The following is a 26271-nucleotide window of genomic DNA, read 5'->3' as shown; positions in this document are numbered from 1 at the left end:
TTATGATTTAAATGCAGGGATAAGGTACTTGTTAGAGTGCTTTTAAAAAAAATAATTATATACATATATATATATTATTATTTATATACATATATATTTTTTAATTTTTTAATTTTTTGTATTATTATTATTATTTGGTTTGTTTTGGGCCAAATACTATAAGTCTATTCTCTGAGTCACACTCCGGACCTGAAGGTGGCGGTAAAGCACCAATGAGCTGGAAGACAACCTCCGTAAAACCGGAAAAAGAAGAAGCAGCAGCAGAAGAAGAATCGACGTACGTCAGTCATCTTACGTTAACATCCACAACAAACATGGCGGACGGTGAGTTTATTGTTGTTCCATTGATCCCGTTTTTGCCGGTTTTTTATCGTATTTAGTTTCTTTGCTTCGTGTTTCCGGTTTTGTTTCGTAGTTTAGTGACTCGGGTTAAAACACGCGGTGGATTCTACCCGTCAGTGACGTGTATTCACCGGACAGGGAGCCTGAATGTGATGCTAAGCTAGTTTACCGCCGCTCGTAATGCGGACAAGCTACAGAACGAACGTTTTAATGAGTTCAGACGTCTGTAATAAACACACTTATTAACACTTCATATCTGTCTCTTTACACAACGTTCACCAACTGTAATAAACACACTTATTAACACTTCATATCTGTCTCTTTACACAAGTCAGGAACTCCGATAGTCTTATTGTGAGACGTGTACCAGTAAACCAGACCTCTGGATGAAGGAGAGGACTTTATATGACTGTGTATATATACTGTGTGTGTGTGTGTGTGTGTGTGTGTGTGTGTGTGTGTGTATGTATGTAATGTATGTATGTATGTATGTGTGTATATATATATATATATATATATATATATATATATATATATATATATATATATATATATAAAAAACCATTCCTTCCTTTTGAGTGGACGGACATAAAGGACCGTCACTCAAACATTAGGATCTGTTGGTGATTTAATTTAAAGATAATCAAACACCATCATTGAGAAGTTTGTTTGTACTGAACTGCATTTAAATATCAGCCGGTTTAAGGGTGGACGTCTGCGTGTGATGCTTGGTTGAATAAATCATTTTAGTGTTTATCTCGAGGAGGTCAGAGGAGGTCTGAGGAGGAGACGCTTCTCCATGAACCAAAGATCTTCAAAAGGTTCAAAGCTGAGGAACCAAACCGTCTCCTTTGTCCTTCAGATCACACAGACGCAGATACGTCCATGGAGGGACACACTCCCGTGAGTACTACACAGTACTACTCAGTACTACACAGTAGTACACAGTACCACACATTACCACACATTACCACAGAGTACCACACAAAGCAACACCAGCTGAAGAACATCCCATAATGTAGTTGACACAGTGGAGGTGCTGGCAGTGCTGGTTGACCTACGATGGGTGGAGAACACTAGACAGTGAAGAGGTGTTGAGATGTGTGAAGTCCTTCAGTCAGCTACAAGAACATGTAATCAGGGAGGTGAGGTTGAATTCCTGTGGTCTGCATGTGTGAGTGGGAGTGAGAGGCTTTAAAGAAAGGAAAGGTCAAGAAGAGGTCAAGTTTATTATTTGGGGAAGAAATATCAACCAAGTGTAGCAAAAAAAGGTGTGACAGAGAGAAGAAAGAGAGACATTTATATCATGTTCACAAGAGAGTCAAAGTTACAAGAGGACCACAGAGTACCAGATAGTCCCACAGAGTCCCAGAGAGTCCCACAGAGTCCCAGAGAGTCTCACAGAGTCCCACAGAGGACAACACAGTACCACAGAGGACAACACAGTACCACACAGTACCACACAGTCAGATGTTAAATCTCGGAGTCCTGTACCGACTGAGGTCAGGACGTGATTAGCCTAGCTTAGCACAAAGACAGGAAGCAGGGAGGAACTGTTAACCTAGCTTAGCACAAAGACTGTTAGCAGGGGGAAACTGTTAGCCTAGCTTAGCACAAAGACTGGTAGCAAGGGGAACTGTTAGCCTAGCTTAGCACAAAGACTGTTAGCAGGGGGAACTGTTAGCCTAGCTTAGCACAAAGACTGTTAGCAGGGGGAACTGTTAGCCTAGCTTAGCACAAAGACTTAGCAGGGGGAACTGTTAGCCTAGCTTAGCACAAAGACTGTTAGCAGGGGGAACTGTTAGCCTAGCAGGAGCTCCTGGCTGTGTTTAAAGTTACTGCTGATGATAAACATAAAACATGAAGAAGTACTCAATAATTTACTCAAGTAAAAGTACAAAAGTATCATTATTGGAATATACTCAAAGTACCAAAAGTAACAGTACTCATTATATAATATATATTATATTACTGCATTAATGTGTTCATCACTTTAAAGCTGGAGCTCATTTGAATGACTTTATATAATCTGTAATATGACATCATTTATTAGTTATTAATTATCTCAATCTGTAAAGTAACTAAAGCTGTCAGATAAATGAAGTAAAAAGTACAATATTTACTGTGAGACGTAGTGGAGGAGAAGTAGAAAGTAGTAGAAGTACAAGTATGTTCAAACAGTACTTGAGTAAAAGTACTTTTGTCTGATTGGTGATGATGAATAAACATGAGTTCTCCTGCAGGTGTCTGAAAACCCTCACGCAGAGTACGGCCTGACAGAGAACATCCAGGTAACACACACTCACACACTCTCTCTCACACACACACACACACACACACACACACACACACACACACACTCTCACTCTCACACACACACACACACACACACACACTCTCTCTCTCACTCACACTCACACTCACACTCACACACACACACACACACACACACTCTGAGGTGAAAAGGCAGACTCCCAGCATGCTTTGCTGCTCCTCAGAGAACGGTGGAGAACGAGAAGGCGGGCTCGGAGAAGATCTCGAAGCAGAAGGTGGACCTGCAGGCGCTGCCGACCCGAGCGTACCTGGACCAGACCGTTGTCCCGATCCTGCTGCAGGGTCTGTCGCTGCTCGCCAAGGACAGGTGGGACACACTCGTCCAAGGTCTATACATAAAGAGCGGTCATTGTGTTTAAATACCCTTAAATGAATAAAGAGTTTCCTTTCTGTCCTCCAGACCTCCGAACCCCATCGAGTACCTGGCAGCGTTCCTGCTGAAGAACAAATCCCAGTTTGAAGAGAGGAATTAAACTGTGAAGTCATTTCATTCAGTAGAAACTACACTGTTGTTGTTTTTTTATTAACCAGAATAAACATGTTGACGTGAAAGAGGAGCTGCTCTTTTTCATGAATTATTTATTAAAATAGAATCAGAAATTTATGAAAAATAAATTATTTTGAGTCATATTTTCATTCAGACGGCAACAAAATGTTGAAGTACTACTGGTTTGTGACTGTTTACTGACACTGACCATCTGCTTTAACCAGTTAACTAATGGCATCAAAACAATCTTAACTAGTGACATCAACACCAGCGTAGCCAGTTAACTAGTACCATCATATCCAGTTAACTAGTACCTTCATAACCAGTTAACTAGTACCATCATATCTAGTTAACTAGTACTTTCATAACCAGTTAACTAGTACCATCATAACCAGTTAACTAGTGACATCATAACCAGTTAACTAGTGACATCAACACCAGCTTAGCCAGTTAACTAGTACCATCATAACCAGTTAACTAGTGCCACCTTAACCAGTTAACTAGTACCATCATAACCAGTTAACTAGTACCATCATAACCAGTTAACTAGTGCCATCAACACCAGCGTAGCCAGTTAACTAGTACCATCATAACCAGTTAACTAGTGCCAACTTAACCAGTTAACTAGTGACATCACCAGCTTAGCCAGTTAACTAGTGGCATCAACAGAGGTCAGAGCTTTTATTCTGAAAACCGCTGTGCCTGAACCAGACAGGAAATGTGATGTAAAACCAAAATTCGAGCTGAAAGAGTGTAAAAATTTGATAGAATTATTTTTATTTCTTCACTTTATTGCACAGTGATGAAATAAAACAATATTTTGTAATACAATTAAATTCTACCAGAATCAGAAACAAGTGAAGAATCTGATTCTGTTTAATCTTTGAACGAGACGAAAAGAAGATGTTTCAAACAACTTCATCATATTTTGTTCTGTTAACATCCGAATAATTAAGATATCACCGCAGAGAGTTTGAGTAATAAAGCCCAGATATTACAAGAAAAAGTAATAGAAAGATTTGGGAGGAAATGTTGTAATATTTAAAGAAAAAAGTTATTTTAAAATGTCAGAAAAGAACATTTGTTATTTAGTTAAAATCTTCAGAAAAGCAGCTGTTGGATGAGAGCAGAGTGCTTTAAATATATAATGATGTTGAGTAGATCAAACATTGATATCTGATATTAGTGAAACCTTCTTCTTCATCAGTCCTCCTTCTCTTCCTCATTTAAGATAATTACATATTTATAATTAAGATAGTCACATGATCGAGACGTTAGTGCACCAATCAAAGAGCTGAACAGTCGTCTTCTGTGGGTGTGGCGGTGCTCCGTTAGATCATGTGACAGATCATGTGACTTGTGAAGGTCTTATTGAGGAGATTCATATCATCGCACCTTTCAGATTTTATTTAATTGTATTTTTTGAATTTTTGAAAACAGTTTTTTTTGTTTTCATTGACCAGTTGTGACTGTTTGTTGTAGGTCCAGGTTGTAAAGAATCAGAAAAGTAAAACCCCTTGTGAAGGTCTCAGTGGTTCAGAGTCTGTATGAGGTCCATGTGGGTCCTAGACCAGAAAAAACATTATTATTATTCTGAGTTCCTTTCTTCTACATTCAGTGTAACTATTCATCTAAAGGCCTCGTTACTCTCAGAGGCTTCGTCTGTGGTTCAGGAGAAGAGAAGCTGTCACTGATCAAACTGTCTCATTGTTCATCATCGTCGTACGTTCTGTCCTTCACTGAACCACAGCTGATCCCCGTTAAACCTCATGTATTTACCTTTATGCATGTTTATTAATTAATCTGATGATCATTTTACCAACCAAACTTTGGTCTATAAAATACCAGAAAATAGTTTAAAATGTTATAATAACAACAACCCGACGTTGATATTTTATGAAAAAGAAAAGCATCTAAACCTGGAGCCACGGAGTGTTTGATGTCTTCACTTAAATAACTGATTATCAATCAGTTATGTACTGATCGTTGCTCTGACCCTGGATCATTTTACAGATCAAAGTAGTGACATAAAAACTGAAACATATATAAACTTGTTTATATATAACATACATTGTTTTTATTTCTTCAAATAAGAAAAGTTTCCAAACAATAGAAATACAACATCTAACCTTTGGAGCTTTTTGTTTTGATGTTTTTTCAGTCTGAGAGCAGATAACGCTCTAACGCCCTCCCTCTAAACCCCGCCCTCTTGCTTGCCCTCCCTGCTTGCTCTCCCTCTAAACCCCGCCCCTTTTCTTGCATTGACTGGCTCCATAAACAGATGCTAACTAGCATACGTAGCGGCTATCTGAGCCTCTGACGTTAGCTGTAGCTCGCTTCACTGACTGACGCCGCTGGTCGATCCCCTCTGGCACACCAACAGGAGGCCGGTGTAGCTCTTATATTTATATAAAAAGAAGAACGGGCTGGTTTACATGTAACTGTCTTTTTATTCAAAATAAATCCCAAGTGCAGACTGAAATCTGAGAGCAAGCAACAAAAGATCTGAGTGCAGGCAAAACAGTTTGAGGAGCTGTGAGAGTTTAGAGGCAGAACGTTACAAAAACTGAAGTGAAATCCATAAATGATGCTCTCAGATTGAAAGAACACTGGAATAAATAGCCCCGTAGTAGTTTATCCACTTATAAGAAATATTAAAGTTTTGCTGTTGGATTTATAAAAAAAGTGCAGAATCCACTTCATCTTAATGGGTTTGTGGATTATTTCTTCTGCAGGTTTGTTTCATTGTACCAGAAGAAGAATGATCGCGTCCGGACGGGATTATTACAAATTATTGATTAAATGCTAATTCTATGAATCAGCTCCCAGACCAACGAATCACAATCAGCTGGTTTAGTGTTGAAGAACAACTTGCATCACGTGTCACATGACGTTACAGCAGGCTGTGAGAACCAATCAGGGCAGAGACAGTAACAAGAGAATCTTTACAGGTTGTAAATTGACTGATGGGAGCGTCGGCCTATCACACGCAGCCGTCACAGATCTGAAACACACCTGAGCAGGTGACCTGCTGCCACCACTCTGTCTGCATGACATCATTTCCTGTGAGTTCCCCCAAAACAGACTTTTAAAGATGGCCGCAGGAAGTAGTCTCTGATAAGATAACGACGATGACGATAAAGACAAGGAGGCGGCGTCAGGTGAGGTGTGCGGGGCTTCCTCTCAGATGTAAAACTGGTGAGCAGCCAGGTTGTCCATGAAGGGCTGAACCAGGAAGTCAGTGGAAAAGTAGAAGACCAGGCCGAAGGTGATGGAGATGGGCAACGCCGGCAGAGCCTTCTTAAAGATGGCCAACAGCAGCAGAGTCAGGCACAGACCCTGAGAGCACAGGTGTGTCACAGGGGTGTTTGAGGTGTGTCACAGGTGTGTTTGAGGTGTGTCACAGGTGTGTCACAGGTGTGTTAGAGGTGTGTCACAGGTGTGTTTGAGGTGTGTTAGAGGTGTGTCACAGGTGTGTTAGAGGTGTGTCACAGGGGTGTCACAGGTGTGTCACAGGGGTGTCACAGTTGTGTCACAGGTGTGTTGGAGGTGTGTCACAGGTGTGTTTGAGGTGTGTCACAGGTGTGTTTGAGGTGTGTTAGAGGTGTGTCACAGGTGTGTTTGAGGTGTGTCACAGGTGTGTTAGAGGTGTGTCACAGGTGTGTTAGAGGTGTGTTTGAGGTGTGTCACAGGTGTGTTAGAGGTGTGTCACAGGTGTGTTTGAGGTGTGTTAGAGGTGTGTCACAGGTGTGTTAGAGGTGTGTCACAGGTGTGTTTGAGGTGTGTCACAGGTGTGTTAGAGGTGTGTTAGAGGTGTGTCACAGGTGTGTTTGAGGTGTGTTAGAGGTGTGTCACAGGTGTGTTTGAGGTGTGTTAGAGGTGTGTCACAGGTGTGTCACAGGTGTGTTTGAGGTGTGTTAGAGGTGTGTCACAGGTGTGTCACAGGTGTGTCACAGGTGTGTTTGAGGTGTGTTAGAGGTGTGTCACAGGTGTGTCACAGGTGTGTTTGAGGTGTGTTTGAGGTGTGTTAGAGGTATGTTACAGATGTGTTAAAGGTGTGTTACAGATGTGATAAAAGTCATCACACCTCTTTGTGACAAAAGGACACAAAGAGGAAGGAGGAGCCCTCGCTCAGACCACAGAAGAAGAAGAAGAATCACAGGTACACATTAGATTACATCAACATGGCAACATGGAGGAAGTTTGATATACTCTGTTGTCTGAAACTACAACTTACGATAAGAATAGCGACGAAGCAGGCTAGCGTTGTGTTCCAGTCTCCACCCGTCGCTGCAGCTTTTCCAACCAGAACGCTGTAGAAGATGAAGTCACCAAGACCGAGCTTCACTCCTCCTACAGACATTGAACGCACCTTTAGTCTCCTACGGATACTTAACGCACCTTCCACCTCCTACAGACGCTGTGTTTTCCTACTCTGGTATTAAACCTTAAACTACACAGTCAGCTGATTTAAACTCACGGTCTTCCTCCAGGTCGTCTTCTGGAAACGACCGGGACTGTCGGTTCTCAGGCTCCGCCCCCCTGCTGCTCTGCTCCGCCTCCTCGTCTGAAAAACAAAATGGCAACAAAAGAAACTAATTGATTAATTTAATTTACTTTATTATTGATTATTTATTTCACCTTTTCTTATATGCATCTAATAAAGTAAGTCATTTTACAGCTTATTTACTTTATTAATTAATTTGGCATTTAAAGAGCAATTGTTCTATGATGATGTTGATGTTATTACTTTTGGTAAAGTGGTTAATTCAATTAAAGTAAATTACCATTAAACTCACCAGTAAGTGATTCTATTATTTGTGACTAAACATTTATTTACTTTTTAATTTGTTTCACTAAAACTGAAAATGTATTTTCCACATTTTCATTTAGTTTTTTATAATTTAAACTTAATGAATCAAATCTCATTTTTTAAGGAAAATCCTTACAAGGAAAATATTAAGAATTAAAAACATGAATATATAAACTAGCGTCCATTAGGTTGATTCATCAGATCATACAGGTGTTCATGATATTGTGTCCGGCCGCTCATTTCCCATGATCCCTTGCAGTGAATTGTTTGTGATGTCCGACCTGTTTCCTGTCCGGAGCGCTGAGCGTCCGCCGGGCTCGCCATCCCCACCGTCCACATCATGGCAGCTGAACACCGACAGGTAAATCAACAGGTAAGAGACTCATCACGGAACTTCCTGTTATTATGAAATCAATGTGTACGTTTGTGTTCACTTCTTCTTCTTCTTCTTCTTTAAAGTGGACTCACAGGAGTAGATGAGGGCGGGGAAGATGGGCTCGTTGCGTTCCTGAGCCGTCTCCACCAACATCCTGAGAGGACCTTTAGGGGACAGGACGGCCACCAGGTCTGCAACAACAATAACAACCAGAGCAATGCATGATGGGAGACTGAGGTATCAACGAAATGACAGTGTGAACATTCAGTTCTCTGTGTTCATCAACCGCTCCTCACCGTAGACGGAGATGGCTCCCAGGATGACCCAGGCCGACCACTCGGGCAGGTACTTGATGAAGACGAGGGCCATGAGGGCGCTGATGAGGATCAGGTAGGCCTGCTGCAGCTGGAGGGGGCCCTTCCAGTGGATGCAGATCATCCCCACAGCCCCGAAGTTCCAGATGATCACGCCGACCGTCGGGTAGTCCACCGCCAGGTTGTACGTCTTGAACACTTCGCTGGGAATCGGAGGAAGACCACGATGATGCACCTGAACTGTTTAAACATGGTTCCTCAATGTGCAAAAAACCTTTGAGAACCTCTTTGAAAGCTTAAAACTGGTTGACCTGCAGGACTCACCCCAGATACATGAAGCTGAACCAGAAGAGCAGCATGAGGGAGGACAGGATGAGCCAACCGTGGATGAACTGATCGACACAAAACACCAAATCAGCAGCAGGTTATGATCAGACTTTATGCAACATGACCACCAGATCCAGAGAGGACGCCCCAACACTCCCACCATGCACGGCTTCTCCTGCTCTCTGCTGGATCTGGTGGTGTTTAAACCGCGGCTTTAAAGAGTTCTTTTTGAGACGCTTTGGTTTCTGACCTTGTAGCAGCGATACTTGTAGAGGACGACCAGGAAGATGGTCATGACCACGATGACGCTGATCATGATGATGGTGTTGAGGACGGAGTTGAGGAGCCGACGGCCGACGGACGCGGTGTTCTCCGTGAACGGCGTGTAGATCCTGCGGGGGGGGGGGGGGGGGGGGGGGGGACAAAAAGCGGGAGTTTAGCCAAGGGCAGAGGAGTCGTACACGTGGCGTACCGAAGACGTGCGGACCTACAGCTGCTGGTCGGTCTTCTCCGTGTAGAAGCTGACCGACTTGATGGTGGCGACCACCACCACCATGCAGAGGGTGACGGGGACGAAGAGCATGATGACGTGTTTGGCTCCGTACTTCAGAGTCAGCTCTTCATCGTCTGCGTCGACCTCCTGGTCCGAGCCGCCGCCGCCGCCGCCATCCACGGCAGCCGGACCCGCCCTCCTGCTGACCCCAGACTGACCACCAGAGGGACATTCAGCAGGAAATACATCAACAACAATAAGACTATTATGGGCTTTATTCTTGATTCCGTTACCCTTTTGGATGGGGTGTCGGCGGGGGGGTCGAGGTCAGGGTCTGGTTTGTAGGAGGGCACTGCTGGAGTCTCAGACGGGACCAACGCCGTCCTCTCGTTGTACGAGTCCTCGTCGCTGTCCGAGGTGTTCATGACTGGAATCACAGAAACACAAGCAGACCATGTGTCCATGTGACCATGAGACCATGTGACCACAGGCCTGAGCACAGACCCCCCCCCCAGCTGTGTGGACGTCCTGTGACGGTCAGCTGATCAGATCAGCTGTTTGCTCTCCACACGTTCACTTCAGCAGGTTAGCATGAACTGAATCTTCACTTCATTAATATTATTGTATTTGTCGGCAACATAACGCTGAGGCTCATGGGACACGTAGTTTAGTTTTTTTCTCTTGTTCTGTCCAACAGTCCAGAACGTTCACACGAAAACATCACAATCACAACATGAGAAAGTAAACAGGTCAAGTTTAACGCTTTTAATTAAAACATGACTTCTTGTTAAAACAGTTGAAACTGAAATAAAATTCTGTTTCAACTGTTTGTTGCAGCTCAAGTTTTGAATGAATGTAGTTTTTGTTTCATCTATTTAAATGTTTCTGTCCAGCAGCGACATAAAGGTATGAATAAATATGTATATATATATACACATGTATATATATATATATACATATAAAGGTACATGTACTTGTACTAAAGAGTAACAGCAGACGATGATTTAAAGGTTTAATTATCGTTACATTGAGTTCAGGTCGATGAGCAGAAACCTGTTAAACTGTAATAAGCTAAAGTATTATTATTATTAGTAGTACTACTTAACCCTGTTAGTGTAATAACACGTCTGTTATCAGCAGTACCTCAAGTATTCACATCCTTAAAGTAGAAATACTCAAAGCTTCACTTGTGTTTTATACGATATACACGTATTTAGCTAGTAGTTTAAATCCATAAAGATGCTTCATCATTTACCAGCTGATGTATTTTGTGTCTAAACTGGAGCAGAAATATACAAGTGAAGTACAAGTACCTCATAAGTGTGTTTATGTCCACAACATGTGTTACTCTACATCTATCTGACAGATTCTTTAAAGACACAGAATATATGATCAACAATCAACTATTAATGAGGTAATACACTGTGTACTGTTATACATTAAAGTATACAGAAGTATTCAAAGAAGTAAAAAGTATCTCTGACTTAAACAAACGCCAAGTACATGTAAGTACATGTACTTACATGTACTTACATGTAAGTACATGTAAGTTCATGTTGATGATAATATTTAAGATCCTCAGAGGCACAAAGAGAAATAAATACATATATATATATATATATATATATATATATACACAACTGTATAACTATATATATCTCTATGTATAACTATACATATATATATATATATATATAGTTATACATATAGATATATATAGTTATACAGATATATAGAGATATAAAGAGTTATACATATATATATAGTTATACATAGATATATATATATATAGTTATACATGGAGATATATAGAGTTATACATAAAGATATATATAGTTATACATAGAGATATAGAGTTATATGTAGAGATATATAGAGTTATACATAGAGATATATATAGTTACATATAGAGATTTATATAGTTATACATAGATATATATATATATAGTTATATATAGAGATATATAGAGTTATACATAGCGATATAGAGAGTTATAGATAGCGATATAGAGTTATAGATAGAGATATATAGAGTTATATATGGAGTTACATGTAGAGATATATAGAGTTACACATAGAGATATACAGAGTTATACATAGAGATATATATAGTTATACATAGAGAAATATATAGTTATACATAGAGATATATATAGTTATACATAGAGATATATATAGTTCTACATAGAGATATATAGTTCTACATAGAGATATATATAGTTCTACATAGAGTTATATATATAGAGATATAGAGTTCAACATATATATATATATAGTTATACATAGAGGTATATATAGTTATACATAGATATATATATAGTTATACATAGATATATATATAGTTATACACATATATATATATATATATATATATAGTTATACATAGAGATATAGAGAGTTCTACATAGAGATATATATAGTTATACATAGAGATATATAGAGTTATACATAGAGATATAGAGAGTTATAGATAGAGATATATATAGTTATACATAGAGATATATATAGTTATACATAGAGATATATAGTTATACATAGAGATATAGAGAGTTATAGATAGAGATATATATAGTTATACATAGAGATATATAGAGTTCTACATAGAGATATATATATAGTTATACATAAAGATATATAGAGTTCTACATAGAGATATAGAGAGTTATAGATAGAGATATATATAGTTATACATAGAGATATATAGAGTTCTACATAGAGATATATAGAGTTCTACATAGAGATATAGAGTTATAGATAGAGATATATATAGTTACACGTAGAGATATATAGAGTTCTACATAGAGATATAGAGAGTTCTACATAGAGATATATAGAGTTCTACATAGAGATATAGAGTTATACATAGAGATATATAGAGTTCTACATAGAGATATAGAGTTATACATAGAGATATATAGAGTTCTACATAGAGATATAGAGTTATACATAGAGATATATATAGTTCTACATAGAGATATATAGAGTTCTACATAGAGATATAGAGAGTTCTACATAGAGATATATAGAGTTCTACATAGAGATACAGAGAGTTCTACATAGAGATATAGAGAGTTCTACATAGAGATATACGTATAGAGTTACATATAGAGATATATAAGTTATATATAGAGAGATATATGTAGAGTTTACCTCGAGTTCAGTCGCAATAAACAGAGAAGAAGAAGCTCACAAAGTAAACCGACAACCCGGAAGACGGTTAATCAGCTGACCGACACACCACGTGATCCGCGGATAACGTCACAAGATCACATGGTGCTGTCTGTCACGTCTCTACTTCCTGTTTACGTCAGTGTATTCATCTTGTATGTTACATTTTATATATGTTCTATTTTACCTTCTGCAGTACTTTATATATTAGATTATATGTATTGTATTTAAACTATTGTTGATAAGTATTATTAAGTAGTATATTTTACACATTATTAAGGTACAATTCACTGCTGGGATTAATAAAGTATTGTCTATTATACTTTATGAATATGTAATGTTCACTTGGCTTCATGGAACAACGGCGGGACATTTAATATATTACATTATGTATATATTACAATACATTACATTATATATATTACAATATATTACATTATATATTATACATATGATAAATACATTATATCAAATATGTATTCATTTAATTATTATAATTAAATATATATTAAATAACATAATTTTATATTCAATAAATATATAATGATATAATATATATAATGAATAATATATGTATTTAATACATTATAATGTTTTCACTGCGGTGAGTCATCCGGTGCAGCAGGGGGCGCTACCAGCGCTGTGCTGCTTTTAAACGCAACAGAAGAAGAAGAAGCAGCAGAAGAAGCGGTTGATGAAGGCAGCAGCGCGTCAATCTGAACCGACGCTTTGCTCTCTGGACCGGACCGGACCGGTATGCAGTGATATGGACGCGGCTGAGTCTCTGGAGGAGCAGCTGGCAGACTGGAAGCCCCGCGGGTCCGGAGCACAGAGTCTCTGCCGGTGACGGCTCCAGGAAGCCGGGCATGCGGTGGTCCGTGTCACACCCGCTGCTGCTGGCCGTGCTGTCCCTGCTCCGGTCGCTCCTCTGCCGGCTGTGGAGACTCACCACGGCCGCTGTCAGAACCGAGCCCCGAGCCGCGGAAGAGCCGGGTGGAGGAGACAGCAGCGGGACCCCGGAGCGAGGCGACACGGTCAGGAGCCACCACGGGCGGGCCTTCGAGTTCATCTCTGCGGCGCTGAGGATCGATGAGGACGAGCAAGGTACCCGATGTTTGGCGTGAGAACGTCTGGAAGAGAAGCCTGACTTCACGGGACCAGGACACTGTGGAGCCCATTTCCTCCAGAACAATAATAAATAATAAATCACTAAAAATAAAAACAAAAAATAAAAATACATCACTGAAAGATGAAATAAAAACAAAAATAAATAATGAATCACAAAAAAATAAAAACAAAAAATAAAAATACATCACTAAAAATTAATAATAATAATAAATCACAAAAAATAATAACAAATCACTAAAAATAAATAACAAATCACTAAAAATAAAAACAAAAAAAAGAATAAATCACTAAAAAAATAAAAAATACATCACTAAACAAATAATCTTTTACATTTATTTTTTATTTACCCCCCAAAAATAGTAGAAAACTTGACTTGACAGTCTCTTAGTTCAGAATCAGGACACGGACTCCATCGGGACTCTTTCTGTTACCGCTCATCGATCGTCGGTCAGTGGGAGCATTCTCCAGATTGGACACTAGTTATTGACTCTATAGATTAATCTGTTTATAGTTTAATTGTTCACAGTGAATCTGAGTGAGTCCAGAACTCAAAAGGCTTCAGACTCAGGAGATCCTCCTGCAGGATCAGATGGAGCCCAATTAGTGTTATTATAGGGTCAATACTCTACTGATATTAGTATCATATATCATTAATATCTGATATTGTGTTTATTGTGACTGGAGGATATGTATTTGGAGGAGCAGAAGGTCAGTTGACTGTGAATCAGGATCCATCGGATCAATAGTCCTGATCCACTTCATACGTTATATAATTTGATTTTAATTTAATTTGATGCTGCATCATAAAGTTTTACACTTGAATTGTAATTCCTTATCACCAAGTTGCTGGTGTTTTATTCATTATTTTACTTATTATTATTATTATTAATAATAATAATAATAATAATAAATTATGCTAAGCTAACTGGCTGCAGACTTTGTCTTTAACCCATAAAGCCTCCCACGGTTCTCTTTGGTGCTTCTGTGGTTTGTAGGAACCAATAAGGATCAGTAAGTGTGTGTTTTACATTTGTGCTCTGAGATGAGTGATGTCTGAGTGCATGCTGATTTTTATTGGCTGATTTATGTTGTCAGGTGACAAGCAGCAGGCGGTGGGCTGGTACCGACGAGGGATCAGTGAGCTGGAGCAAGGCATCGCCATCCAGATGAGAGGAGGCGGTGAGTTCAAAGACCAACACTATCTATACACACATAGAACTAACTTCACACGTCTACACACACTGTTTATATATGAGACACATATAGAACTAACTTCACACTGTTTATATGTGATACACATATAGAACTAACTTCACACTGTTTATATATGATACACATATAGAACTAACTTCACACTGTTTATATATGATACACATATAGAACTAACTTCACACTGTTTATATATGATACACATATAGAACTAACTTCACACTGTTTATATATGATACACATATAGAACTAACTTCACACTGTTTATATGTGATACACATATAGAACTAACTTCACACTGTTTATATATGATACACATATAGAACTAACTTCACACTGTTTATATATGATACACATATAGAACTAACTTCACACTGTTTATATATGAGACACATATAGAACTAACTTCACACTGTTTATATATGAGACACATATAGAACTAACTTCACACTGTTTATAAATGTGACACATATAGAACTAACTTCACACTGTTTATATATGATACACACATAGAACTAACTTCACACTGTTTATATATGATACACATATAGAGCTAACTTCACACTGATTATATATGATACACACATAGAAATAACTTCACACTGTTTATATATGATACACATATAGAACTAACTTCACACTGTTTATATATGACACACATATAGAACTAACTTCACACTGTTTATATATGAGACACATAGAACTAACTTCACACTGTTTATATATGATACACACATAGAACTAACTTCACACTGTTTATATATGATACACATATAGAACTAACTTCACACTGTTTATATATGATACACACATAGAACTAACTTCACACTGTTTATATATGATACACACATAGAAATAACTTCACACTGTTTATATATGATACACACATAGAAATAACTTCACACTGTTTATATATGATACATATATATATATATATATAGAACTAACTTCACACTGTTTATATATTATACACATATAGAACTAACTTCACACTGTTTATATATGATACACATACAGAACTAATTTCACACTGATTATGATGCACATATAGAACTAACTTCACACTGATTATGATACACGTATAGAACTTTAATTGAAGTGTTTTCTGTCTCTTTCCCAGGAGAGAAATATGAGCGCGGCAGGCGGCTGCAGATCAAGATGGCCGCTAACCTGATCATGGCTAAGGGCCGACTGCAGTCTCTAGGTAGGCTACACTGATGCTACACTGTGTCTCTTTGTGGTCGTATTGTGTCTCGTTGTGGTGGTTTTAAATTTCCCTGTCGTCGTGTTGTGTATCTTTGTGGTCATCTTACATCTTTTTTTGGTCGTTTTGTGTTAATTTTGCATCTCTTGTAGTTGTTTCGTGTCTCTTTGTGGTTGTTTTTGATGGTAATCCTGTCAGTGGAATCTTTACTTGGCTCTTTTTGTCTACTTTTCTTCTTATTTTAGTCGCGGTTCTTTCAGAGTCTGGGGCTCAGACATACATTTCCACTGACGGTGCTAACCCTGCCTACCATGCTGCCCACCTGCAGTCAGGTACGTCCTGCTTCAGGGGCCACAACATGCAGCCTGTCCACAGTAACACGTTAAAAATGTGATTTCTTTCCCAATGTTTTTTTGCATCAGTGCTACATTGATGTTTGTGAAAATGTTCACTCAGGTTAGTGTTTGTTTTACTGTCTGTGTGGTCAGCAGGTGGCACTGTCTCCAGAAACAGAGACGCTGTTAACCCAGCACCATCCAGTCGACCAAAACACCTCCCAAAGACGTCCTGTTCTTCCTCCTCCTCGTCTTCCTCATCAGCCCGCCATCGCTCCTCAAACCTCAGCTCACAGCGCCCACCCACCCACAGTAACAGTAAGGTGTGTAGTTCAGATATTACCCTCCAGGTCCGTCTGTGTTAGAGGATTTGATGTATATATATCCTCCTGCAGGGTAGAACGAGTCATCGCAGCGGTAAAGTCAGTTCCCCAACGTTGACGCTGCTGAAGAAGGAAGACGCAAAGAACCTGAAGAACGTCGACGGGAAGCTCGCTGGCCTCATCCTTAACGAGATCGTGGACAGGTGAGAGACGCAATAGATTGTAATAGAGGGTGTTGAGGTTGAACATGTCATTTTGCCAATATGCTGATGATATGATGTCATACGTATCTAACGTGGGCTCATCACTCCCTGCCCTTTGCGCCCGAAGAATGTTTCAAGGGAAACGTTCCTGTTCTCTGGAAACATCTTAAGTTGTTTTTTTTCCGGTTACCGAGCCAATCGGATCAAATTCTCTCCTGACTATAAAACCCTGAAACATGGAGGTCACGACCGTTATCCCTAATTGGATGAATGAACTCTTTGTCTCTTTGTCGTCTATTTGTGCTCTTTCTGCATCTCTTTGTGCTCTTTGCGTCTCAGTGCACGTAGATCTGGAAAAGTAGAGGTCATAAAATGAATATCCAACACAAATGTCTTAATCTGTTTATTAAGTTAATCTTCTTTAAAATGTTGGATAGAGGGATTTGTAACTTCCTCTGAAACGGTAAAGTTCCAGAGTTGAGCTCAGAACACTTTTTCTGCTTCTGTATGATTCTATAACTTTTCAAAAGTAAACTACCAAAAGGGTGAAAGTACTGCCACACAATGTAGGAGAATAACATACTGCATGCTTTATTCTGACAGGAGGTCTATACATTGATTGTGATGTGCAAAACTGGAAAATCAATAAACAAACATGCTGTGATTGGTTGTTGGTATTGATCGTGTCTCTGGATCAGTTTACCGGTTGCGTTGATCGTTTGTGTTTCAGCGGGTCGTCGGTGAGGTTTGAGGAAGTTGCCGGTCAGGATTTGGCGAAGCAGGCGCTGCAGGAGATTGTCATCCTGCCGGCGCTGAGACCGGAGGTGAGTTCAAGAACCCACAGGGAAATGAAGCATCACGGGTTTTATTCAGTTTACTGACTTGATTCTGTTTTCAGACTTTCTTTCTTTCTTTTAGCAACTCAACAGTCTGATTAACTGAAGCTTGGAGTCTCTGGTTGGAAGTTGTTGTTTTTCTTCTTCTTCTCTAGTTGTTTACAGGGCTGCGTGCTCCAGCCAGAGGACTTCTTTTGTTCGGTCCGCCCGGCAACGGGAAGACGATGCTGGTGAGTCTGAGGAGAAAAAGAAGATTTATGGCCTGGGTTTGATTTCAAGAACTGTTTTACTTCTCATCTGCTAATTTCTGTTGGTACTAATTTAGTTTGATGAATGATGACATACAACAGACAAAATACAATGTGAGAATCAGTCCTGACTCTGATCTTCAACAACTCACACTAACCGTCAACCACACCTCATAGGAGACGACCAAACTGAGCTTGTGCTGTGTTCAATGTCACATCGAAGTTCTAAACTTCTAAACAGCATTCACGTCAACATCCAAATCGTATCAACGACTGTGAAACGATCGATCTGACTTCACACTTAAAGATATGAAAAGTCTTCTGTTGAGTGTATTTAAACCCAACTTAAATAGAGTTCTATTGTCACCGTATCTCAATCGTCACACAGCCTTCACCAACATTCACGAGTCGGAAACATTCTCTTATTTTTCATCCATCCGACATGAAGTGAACGAGGCATTAAATCCAGCATCTGAACCAGGAAATATATATTGTTGACATAACTGACACATATGAAGCTACATAAGCAGGATTTTGAGTTTTCTCTACCTTTTTTAAAGCTTCTTCTCCACTACAGGCTAAAGCTGTGGCCGCCGAGTCCAACGCCACCTTCTTCAACATCAGCGCCGCCAGCTTAACCTCCAAATATGTAAGTAGCAGCGCAGCTCGTATCGTGAACACACGAGTGGTGACGGATCATAAGCAGCGAGGGTTTTCTGTCTCTTCAGGTGGGTGAAGGTGAGAAGCTGGTTCGAGCTCTGTTCTCTGTGGCCAGAGAGCTTCAGCCCTCCGTCATCTTCATCGGTAACTCTAGTTCTACATCAGTGGGTCTCAGACTGTGACCCGTCCTTGAGTCTCTGGTGTTGGAAGATAATACATGGAGTTGTGAAGATAATGAGTTATGAAGATAATACATGGAGTTATGAAGATAATGAGTTATGAAGAGGTGGATCACATTAGCTTCACTGACTTCCATCCAGGAGATTAAATGTTAATGATGTAGCGTTATTGCTTGTAGCAGATTTATTAAGTAATAATGAATTAACATCAAAGTATTTAATGGTTATTAATAACTCAATTATGAATCATAAACCCATGAATTAGTATAAAAAGAATGAACGCTATAAGACACCATTAGTGTAAGTAACAGAATTTAGGACTTCACCCAATATTGGAAAAATGGGGAAAACTTCAAAATACATATTAATCAATTAAATCTTAATTTGCTACTGCGTTCTTGTCATGGTGAACAGTGACATTTTATTTCATACACAAATAAAATAATCAAGTTCTTCATGAATGAAATATTTATTGGACTAATTACACAATTCATTTAGAATAACCTTAATAATTTAGAGTTGGTTATAATGAATTTAACTATTCGTATTATTTATAAAACTATTTGGAAAACTTAAAGCCTGCATGATTAACGTATAAAGACACTAAATATGTAGTGAGTCAGTCACATGACATGAACTACAGAACAAACTAAATGTATTAACAGTTCAAAGAGTCAATGTGTGAATGGCTTACAAATGAGGTAGATTATATATATATATACACACACATCTATATATACACACACAAAATATATAAATAATATCAGTTTCTTTAAGTTGTTTATTCCCTTATGGATGTGTCTCTCAACGTCAACGTTGACACCCCCCCCCCACGGTTCTGTTTGTGTCCACTGTGAGTCTGTCCAGGCTCGTGGGACATTGAGAGACGTTCACCACAATGATGATGGTAATGATGATGTTGTTGATTGTGTGCAGATGAAGTGGACAGTCTGCTGTGTGAACGGAGGGAGGGTGAGCATGACGCCAGCCGACGCCTCAAGACCGAATTCCTCATAGAGTTTGATGGGGTAATAAACTGTGTGTGTGTGTGTGTGTGTGTGTGTGTGTGTGTGTGTGTGTGTATATATATGTATACACACACATACACATAAACGTTGATGTATAAACACTTTGTCCAGGTCCAGTCAGGAGGTGACCACCGGGTTTTGGTGATGGGAGCCACCAACAGGCCTCAGGAGCTGGACGAGGCTGTTCTCAGGTCTGATTGAGTAGCTGTTCTGGAGCTTTCCATCATACCCCATGATCTTCTTCTGCAGGGGCTGCAAAGTTCTCAGAGAACTGTTGATGTTCAAATTACCACTTTTATAGAGTCTCCTCCTCTATGGTCACATTAGGAGACACTCCTTGTTCTCAGTGGTAGTTTTGCGTCTTCTACGGTCACTTAGTGTTTCCTTCAGTGATGTTTTTCATGTGAAGCAGAACTCTCCAGTGCTGCTGTTGGTTGAACAAAGCTTCACTCTGACTCTCACAGATATTATATTTATTTATTATATATATATATATATATATATATATATATATATATATATATATATATATATATATATATATATATATATATATATATATATAATATAACCGTACAAAACATTCTAAGAAACCATCAAACATGCAGTTTCTGTTTTCCTAAAGCAGAAGAGATGTTGTGCTATCAGACTGATTGAAAGGTCTCCACTAATGTTACTGGATTTGAAGTTTTAGTACACTCTATACACCAGTATCTTCTACACAAGTATTAGTACACAGCAGTATCTCCTACACAAAGTATTAGTACACAGCAGCCACACTCACCTTTGTGTGTTTCTTTATTTGCAGGCGTTTTTCTAAACGTGTGTACGTCGCTCTGCCAGTCGAGGAGGTGAGGTCAGCCTTCAGGTGAACATGGCGGACGTCTGAATGTTCCAGGTTCTTCTGACTGATGAGAAGCTGCTTCTGTTTTCAGACTCGCTTCAAGCTGCTGAAGAATCTGTTGGGGAAACACAACAACCCGCTGACACACAGAGAGCTGAGCCAGCTGGCCAGGTGGACTCTTCATGTATTATTTCACAGAAGATGTTCAGTGTATACAGAGTAGAGTAAAGTATATCCAGGCTATCCACTGCAGGTATTTCTATTGATATCGTTAATCAAATAACTAACAATGATGACGAGCCTTCCATAATGATGGTTGTATTTATGAAAACTCTAAAAATATTCTTTATATAATACAAGTTCTATCTGCAAAGTGATCAGTGAAGCTTCATTAAAGAGTGCTTTATTGGTTGACAGTGAAGCAGCAAATAGAACCCACCTGAACTTTGTGTCTGTTTCTGATTCGTTTAGAATGACAGAGGGCTACTCCGGCAGTGACCTCACCTCATTGGCTAAAGACGCCTCGCTGGGACCAATCAGAGGTGAGATACAGTCTTCATGTGTTTTTGTGCAAATATCACTTTAATTAGTATTCATGAACTCTCCCTTCCTGACTATAAAGTATTCTGTTTTATTAAAGTGTTGCTTAGATGCTTTCTTGTAGAATGGAATGGGTTTTTTTCACCCCCTTGTGACTACTGTAGTGTTACTCTTTTAGCTGCAACCACCGGAGGTGTAAAACAGACTTAAATATAAATAGCGTAAATTAAAAACATCACTCAAAGTGGTAAGAAGGCTTACTTTCATATCTTATAATCAACCACAGCATGAAAACAACATGAAAGTAACCGGAGCAAAGAACCAAAAGGCCATCCAGTCTGTGACTGTAAGTCACGACTCCGACATATGGAGCATATATCTTCTGTTGATCTCAATGAGGTGTCTTCCTCTTCTTTGTTCCTGTTCCGATGCAAAGGTCCAAGGACAGAGGATGTCATCTGCTGTGCAGATTGTAAAGCCCTCTGAGGAATATTGTGTTATTGGGCTACACAAGTAAAAGACATACATCCGGATTACAAACATAGAACTAAACATCATCAGCGTAAAATGTCATTTTGTTTTGATTACAGAGGCTTCGGGCTAAAATGTTTCCCATCATGCCGAGTGCTGGACTGAGTAGTCTAAGTGGTGGAGATCTGAAAATTCAGATAGAGAACCAAGTTGTCTTTCAAGAGTTTATTATAGATAATACAGAAATCAATGGTCTCCACAGAACTAGAGCGCCGTCTCAAAGTCACATCTGACTTTTATCTCTTTGCTCTAAAGGACGTCGGTGTCGTCCGCTGAGAGACAGACTGTCAAAAGAGAAAGTGAGACGCTTTCTGCTCAGAAACAGTGAACATGAGAACTGAAAGGTCTGTTACAGATTAAAACGGAAGCGAGAGTTGAAGGAAAGCCACACTATGTATGTATACATGCTGTAGTCAGCAGACTGGTAGACGTGCAGAAGACCACAGAGAAAATGGTGTCAGAGTGCACATACAAAGAGAAAACCTATGATCGAAAACATTTAACATTTCTTTCACGTTTTTATCATACTATGATCACTAAAATATTACAAGCAAATAATTACCACCAACACTACAAGCCTGACTGAGTGTGCATGTGGCTCGACAGAGAAGTACAGCAACAACTCAGAATGTGAGGTTGAAAGACAGACGTTAGGCCTCCAGCTCTGTTGAACTGTGGGCCATTGTCACTGCTGCTTTCTGCTGGTATTCAACCTTTTTGAGATGGTTTCACTAATTACTCTTTTAGCTACGACATTAGCATCTTGTTTGTAGGCTGGGAATGCTTCGGCCCACTTAGACCGCATGTTTTACGATTACCAAAAAGTACTTTTTGCCTTCACTGGGTGTTCACTCACTGATATCCATTAGTAGGTGATGGAATGGTTTGTTCTGAATACCTTTACCTACGATGTTTGTAGCACTAGTGACACAGGATGGGCACATGTTCTTTGCATGATGCCGAAACAGATATTTAGGCTGACGTGGAGCTTGTTCATGTTCACTCTCACTGGGAACGCCCCTCTGTTCACACAGACTGGTGACCGTGGTTGTGTAGTTGCCATTGTCTGCATGCTCATGTGGAGGTTGCTGAGGTTGAGGTTGATCGTTGTTTTAAGGAGGTGGAGGTTGACGTGTTCCTGGTGGAGCTAAGTCGAGGTCGGTCAGCCTGCATTTTGACACACTGAGACACAGAAGAGGAGTTGTCTGTCCCTGCCTTACTTCTTCTGTCCCTTAATTGTGCTTCTTCCATCCAACGTCCAAAAGCTTTCCAATCTGTGCTCAGCATACTTTTTCCTTTCCCTTCATTTTGCTGTGAGCTTGACTCTGAACAGTTCTAACTGCTGTGCAGATTGTAAAGCCCTCTGTTTTTTATTTGTGCAGCCCAATAACACAATATTCCTCAGACATCCGGATTACAAACATAGAACTAAACATCATCAGTGTAAAATGTAATTTTGTGTTATTGACCGCTGCATATCTCCATCGTCTTGAGCCGTGTGTGTCTTGATGAACTCAGGACAAGATTACAGAGGCTTCGGACTAAAATATTGTGGTAACGGCCCACGTTTCCCATCATGCCGAGTGCTGGACTGAGTAGTTTAAGTGGTGGAGATCTGAAAGCTGGGTCGTGACCGAAAGAACGAGGTCGCGGCTACAAGCGGCTGAAATGAGTTTCCTCCGTAGGGTGGCCGGGCTCAGCATTAGAGACAGGGTGCGGAGCTCGGACATCAGGAGGGAACTTGGAGTTGAGTTGCTACTCCTTCGCGTTGAAAGGAGTCAGCTGAGGTGGTTCGGGCATCAGGATGCCTCCCGGGCGCTTCCCACTGGAGGTTTTCACGCCCAGCTGGTAGGAGACCCCAGGGAAGACCCAGAATACGCTGGAGGGATTACATCTCCCAGCTGGCCTGGGAACGACGTGGGATCCCCCAGTATGAGCTGGAACATGTGGGGGAGAGGGAAGTCTGGGTCAACCTGCTTGGCCTGCTGCCACCGCAACCCGACCGCGGATAAGAGGAGGAAAGAAGATGGATGGATGGAGATCTGAAATTCAGATAGAGAAGCAAGTTGTCTTTCAAGAGTTTATTATAGATAATACAGAAATCAATGGTCTCCACAGAACTAGAGCGCCGTCTCAAAGTCACATCTGACTTGTATCTCTTAGCTCTAAAGGACTTCGGTGTCGTCCGCTGAGAGACAGACTGTCAAAAGAGAAAGTGAGACGCTTTCTGCTCAGAAACAGTGACCATGAGAACTGAAAGGTCTGTTACAGATTAAAACAGAACCGAGAGTTGAAGAAAAGCCACACTATGTATGTATGTATACATGCTGTAGTCAGCAGACTGGTAGACGTGCAGAAGGCCACAGAGAAAATGGTGTCAGAGTGCACATACAAAGAGAAAACCTATGATCGAAAACATTTAACATTTCTTTCACGTTTTTATCATACTATGATCACTAAAATAATGCAAGCAAATAATTAGCACCAACACTACAAGCCTGACTGAATGTGCATGTGGCTCGACAGAGAACTACAGCAACAACTCAGAATGTGAGGTTGAAAGACAGACGTTAGGAATACCAGCTTTCTGCTGGTATTCAACCTTTTTGAGATGGTTTCACTAATTACTGCTTTAGCATCCAAAAGCTTTCCAATCTGTGCTAAACATACTTTTTAATAAAATAAAAAATAACTGTAAAAAATTGTCTCTCCTCCTGTACCTGCGGTTCATACTTGATAGCTTCAACCGACATCTTACAACCGACCCGGGACAACCGACTCGGGACAACTGACCTGGGTCAACCGACCGAGACAACTAACCTGGGTCAACCGACCCGGGTCCGAGAATGTCGCCGTTCTGATTTGTTTTGCTTGTGTTTTGTCAGAGTTGCGTCCAGAACAAGTGAGGAACATGTCGGCCAGCGAGGTGAGTCCACTCCCCTCCAGCTGATGTTGTGTGATGGATTGATCACTGATTATTGATTGAACTCTGGTGTGGTTTTAATCTTCAACATCCAAAGTTCTCAGTTCAGACACTAAATGTTTGTGATATCTCAGGAAATGCTTTGACATTTTTATTTTTTCATTTGGCCCAAAACCTGAAAAGGATGAAGTGATGAAATTTTGGTGGTCAAAGTTCACTGTGACCTCACAAAACTTCGTCAATAATTGATGTGCTAAATATGACAATTACACACATATGTGTAACAGGATACAATGAATGAAAAACATAAAGCAAAGCATGAATTGAAATAAGAAGGAACGAGAGATGAAAGAAAGACAGAATGAATTTCCTGTTGATGTAAAATATAAACTGTAAACTGACTTCATTCAACAGAAATGCATAAGTACAACGTTCTCTCTGATGTGTTGTCCTGAAGTAGCAGCTCCTAAAGGTACGGCCCTCTGTTAAATATGTCCGTTCACCTGTTTTCTGCTCAGATCAGAAACATTTGTCTCGGAGACTTTGTGGCGTCTCTGAAGAAGATCAAGAGGAGCGTCGGTGCTCAGACTCTGCAGCTTTACGTCCTCTGGAACAGAGACTACGGAGACACTACGGCCGTATGAACTCTGCTGTGATCTTTTGCACCAATGTTTCTACAAAATAAAGAACCCTCTCATGTCTGATGTCCAAACACGTCTTCTTTAAAGCGACTGAACTGTTGAAGCAGAGAAAGAAACAGGAAGTGACTCTGAGCTCGACGTTATGACATTCAGTGTTCTGAAATGATTCACTGACAACATCCGTATTTCATTTATTGAACTGTAACTATCAAGATGTTCCCTTTTTACGAACATATATTCATTTGGCTTCACAAGTAATAGTGAACAATTCTATATTATGAGTCTGATTACAATGTTTGTCCAATTTCATATTTTAATAAGGCCTTATTTTTCTACTGTTAATTAGATCGTAAACCATAAATAGAATATCACGTTTCAGAGGTCTTTATCCCATGCTGTCATAACAATACAAAAAACAACACACATGAACACATGAAATCTCAGTGCATCGCCTCTATGATTTATACCTATTTAGCTGAATGGGTTTTAGCTGCACTGACGTGAATATATATATATATATATATATATATATATATATATATATATGATGTATATGTTATATATATATGTATACGTTATATATATGTCATATACATATATATATTATATATATGTATATAACATATATGTTTATAAATATATGTATATGATATATATGTATGTTATATATATATTTATATAACATATGTTTATGAATATATGTATGTGATATATGTTATATAAATATATATGTGTATGTTATATCAATATTTATATAACATATTTATATAATACTGTGTATACGC

General features: G+C 39.5%; 3 protein-coding genes across 4 annotated transcripts; 2 read left to right on the top strand and 1 right to left on the bottom strand.

Annotated features, from left to right (window-relative positions):
- The first annotated feature begins 261 nt into the window (after positions 1-261).
- On the top strand, positions 262-3233 carry dpy30 (dpy-30 histone methyltransferase complex regulatory subunit). The gene is made up of 5 exons (XM_068702758.1): positions 262-324; positions 1205-1245; positions 2586-2633; positions 2841-2983; positions 3077-3233. The coding sequence occupies exons 1-5, from the start codon at positions 315-317 to the stop codon at positions 3147-3149; spliced, it is 315 nt and encodes a 104-aa protein (XP_068558859.1). The 5' UTR covers positions 262-314; the 3' UTR covers positions 3150-3233.
- A 2360-nt stretch (positions 3234-5593) lies between these two features.
- On the bottom strand, positions 5594-12722 carry psen2 (presenilin 2). The gene is made up of 11 exons (XM_068702757.1): positions 12637-12722; positions 9780-9913; positions 9485-9699; positions 9244-9385; positions 8991-9058; positions 8649-8869; positions 8445-8543; positions 8258-8323; positions 7644-7730; positions 7401-7516; positions 5594-6502 (listed from the first exon to the last, which is right to left on the bottom strand). The coding sequence occupies exons 2-11, from the start codon at positions 9909-9911 to the stop codon at positions 6347-6349; spliced, it is 1302 nt and encodes a 433-aa protein (XP_068558858.1). The 5' UTR covers positions 9912-9913; positions 12637-12722; the 3' UTR covers positions 5594-6346.
- A 610-nt stretch (positions 12723-13332) lies between these two features.
- On the top strand, positions 13333-25546 carry LOC137866697 (spastin-like). Of its 2 annotated transcripts, none has more exons than XM_068702756.1 (17): positions 13333-13758; positions 14878-14961; positions 16112-16195; positions 16441-16527; positions 16687-16853; positions 16926-17056; positions 17787-17880; positions 18048-18122; positions 18718-18789; positions 18869-18944; positions 19916-20007; positions 20119-20198; positions 20816-20858; positions 20943-21022; positions 21323-21393; positions 24808-24848; positions 25364-25546. In XM_068702756.1, exons 1-17 carry the CDS (start codon positions 13521-13523, stop codon positions 25487-25489), a joined length of 1641 nt encoding a protein of 546 aa, XP_068558857.1. In that variant the 5' UTR covers positions 13333-13520; the 3' UTR covers positions 25490-25546. The 2 variants fall into 2 exon arrangements, with proteins under 2 accessions (XP_068558857.1, XP_068558856.1); XM_068702755.1 differs by having other exon boundaries at positions 16684-16853.
- The last annotated feature ends 725 nt before the right edge of the window (positions 25547-26271 follow it).

Source organism: Cebidichthys violaceus, unplaced genomic scaffold, assembly GCF_023349555.1.
Source record: "Cebidichthys violaceus isolate CVI_PGR_0920_01 unplaced genomic scaffold, fCebVio1.0.p SCAF_88, whole genome shotgun sequence".
Lineage (NCBI taxonomy): Eukaryota > Metazoa > Chordata > Actinopteri > Perciformes > Stichaeidae > Cebidichthys > Cebidichthys violaceus.
This window is presented reverse-complemented; position numbering and strand designations above follow the sequence as displayed.

Excerpts from the sequence above, each read along its gene's own strand:
- psen2 (XM_068702757.1), bottom strand. The coding sequence starts at position 9,911 with ATGAACACCTCGGACAGCGACGAGGACTCGTACAACGAGAGGACGGCG. Across the intron at positions 7,731-8,257 it reads GCGCTCCGGACAGGAAACAG|ACGAGGAGGCGGAGCAGAGC; the intron begins GTCGGACATCAC and ends TTTGTTTTTCAG. Across the intron at positions 7,517-7,643 it reads AGACGACCTGGAGGAAGACC|GAGGAGTGAAGCTCGGTCTT; the intron begins GTGAGTTTAAAT and ends CAATGTCTGTAG.
- dpy30 (XM_068702758.1), top strand. Across the intron at positions 1,246-2,585 it reads CCATGGAGGGACACACTCCC|GTGTCTGAAAACCCTCACGC; the intron begins GTGAGTACTACA and ends GTTCTCCTGCAG. Across the intron at positions 2,984-3,076 it reads TCGCTGCTCGCCAAGGACAG|ACCTCCGAACCCCATCGAGT; the intron begins GTGGGACACACT and ends TCTGTCCTCCAG.
- LOC137866697 (XM_068702755.1), top strand. The coding sequence starts at position 13,521 with ATGCGGTGGTCCGTGTCACACCCGCTGCTGCTGGCCGTGCTGTCCCTG. Across the intron at positions 14,962-16,111 it reads CATCCAGATGAGAGGAGGCG|GAGAGAAATATGAGCGCGGC; the intron begins GTGAGTTCAAAG and ends TCTCTTTCCCAG. Across the intron at positions 17,057-17,786 it reads CTTAACGAGATCGTGGACAG|CGGGTCGTCGGTGAGGTTTG; the intron begins GTGAGAGACGCA and ends TTTGTGTTTCAG.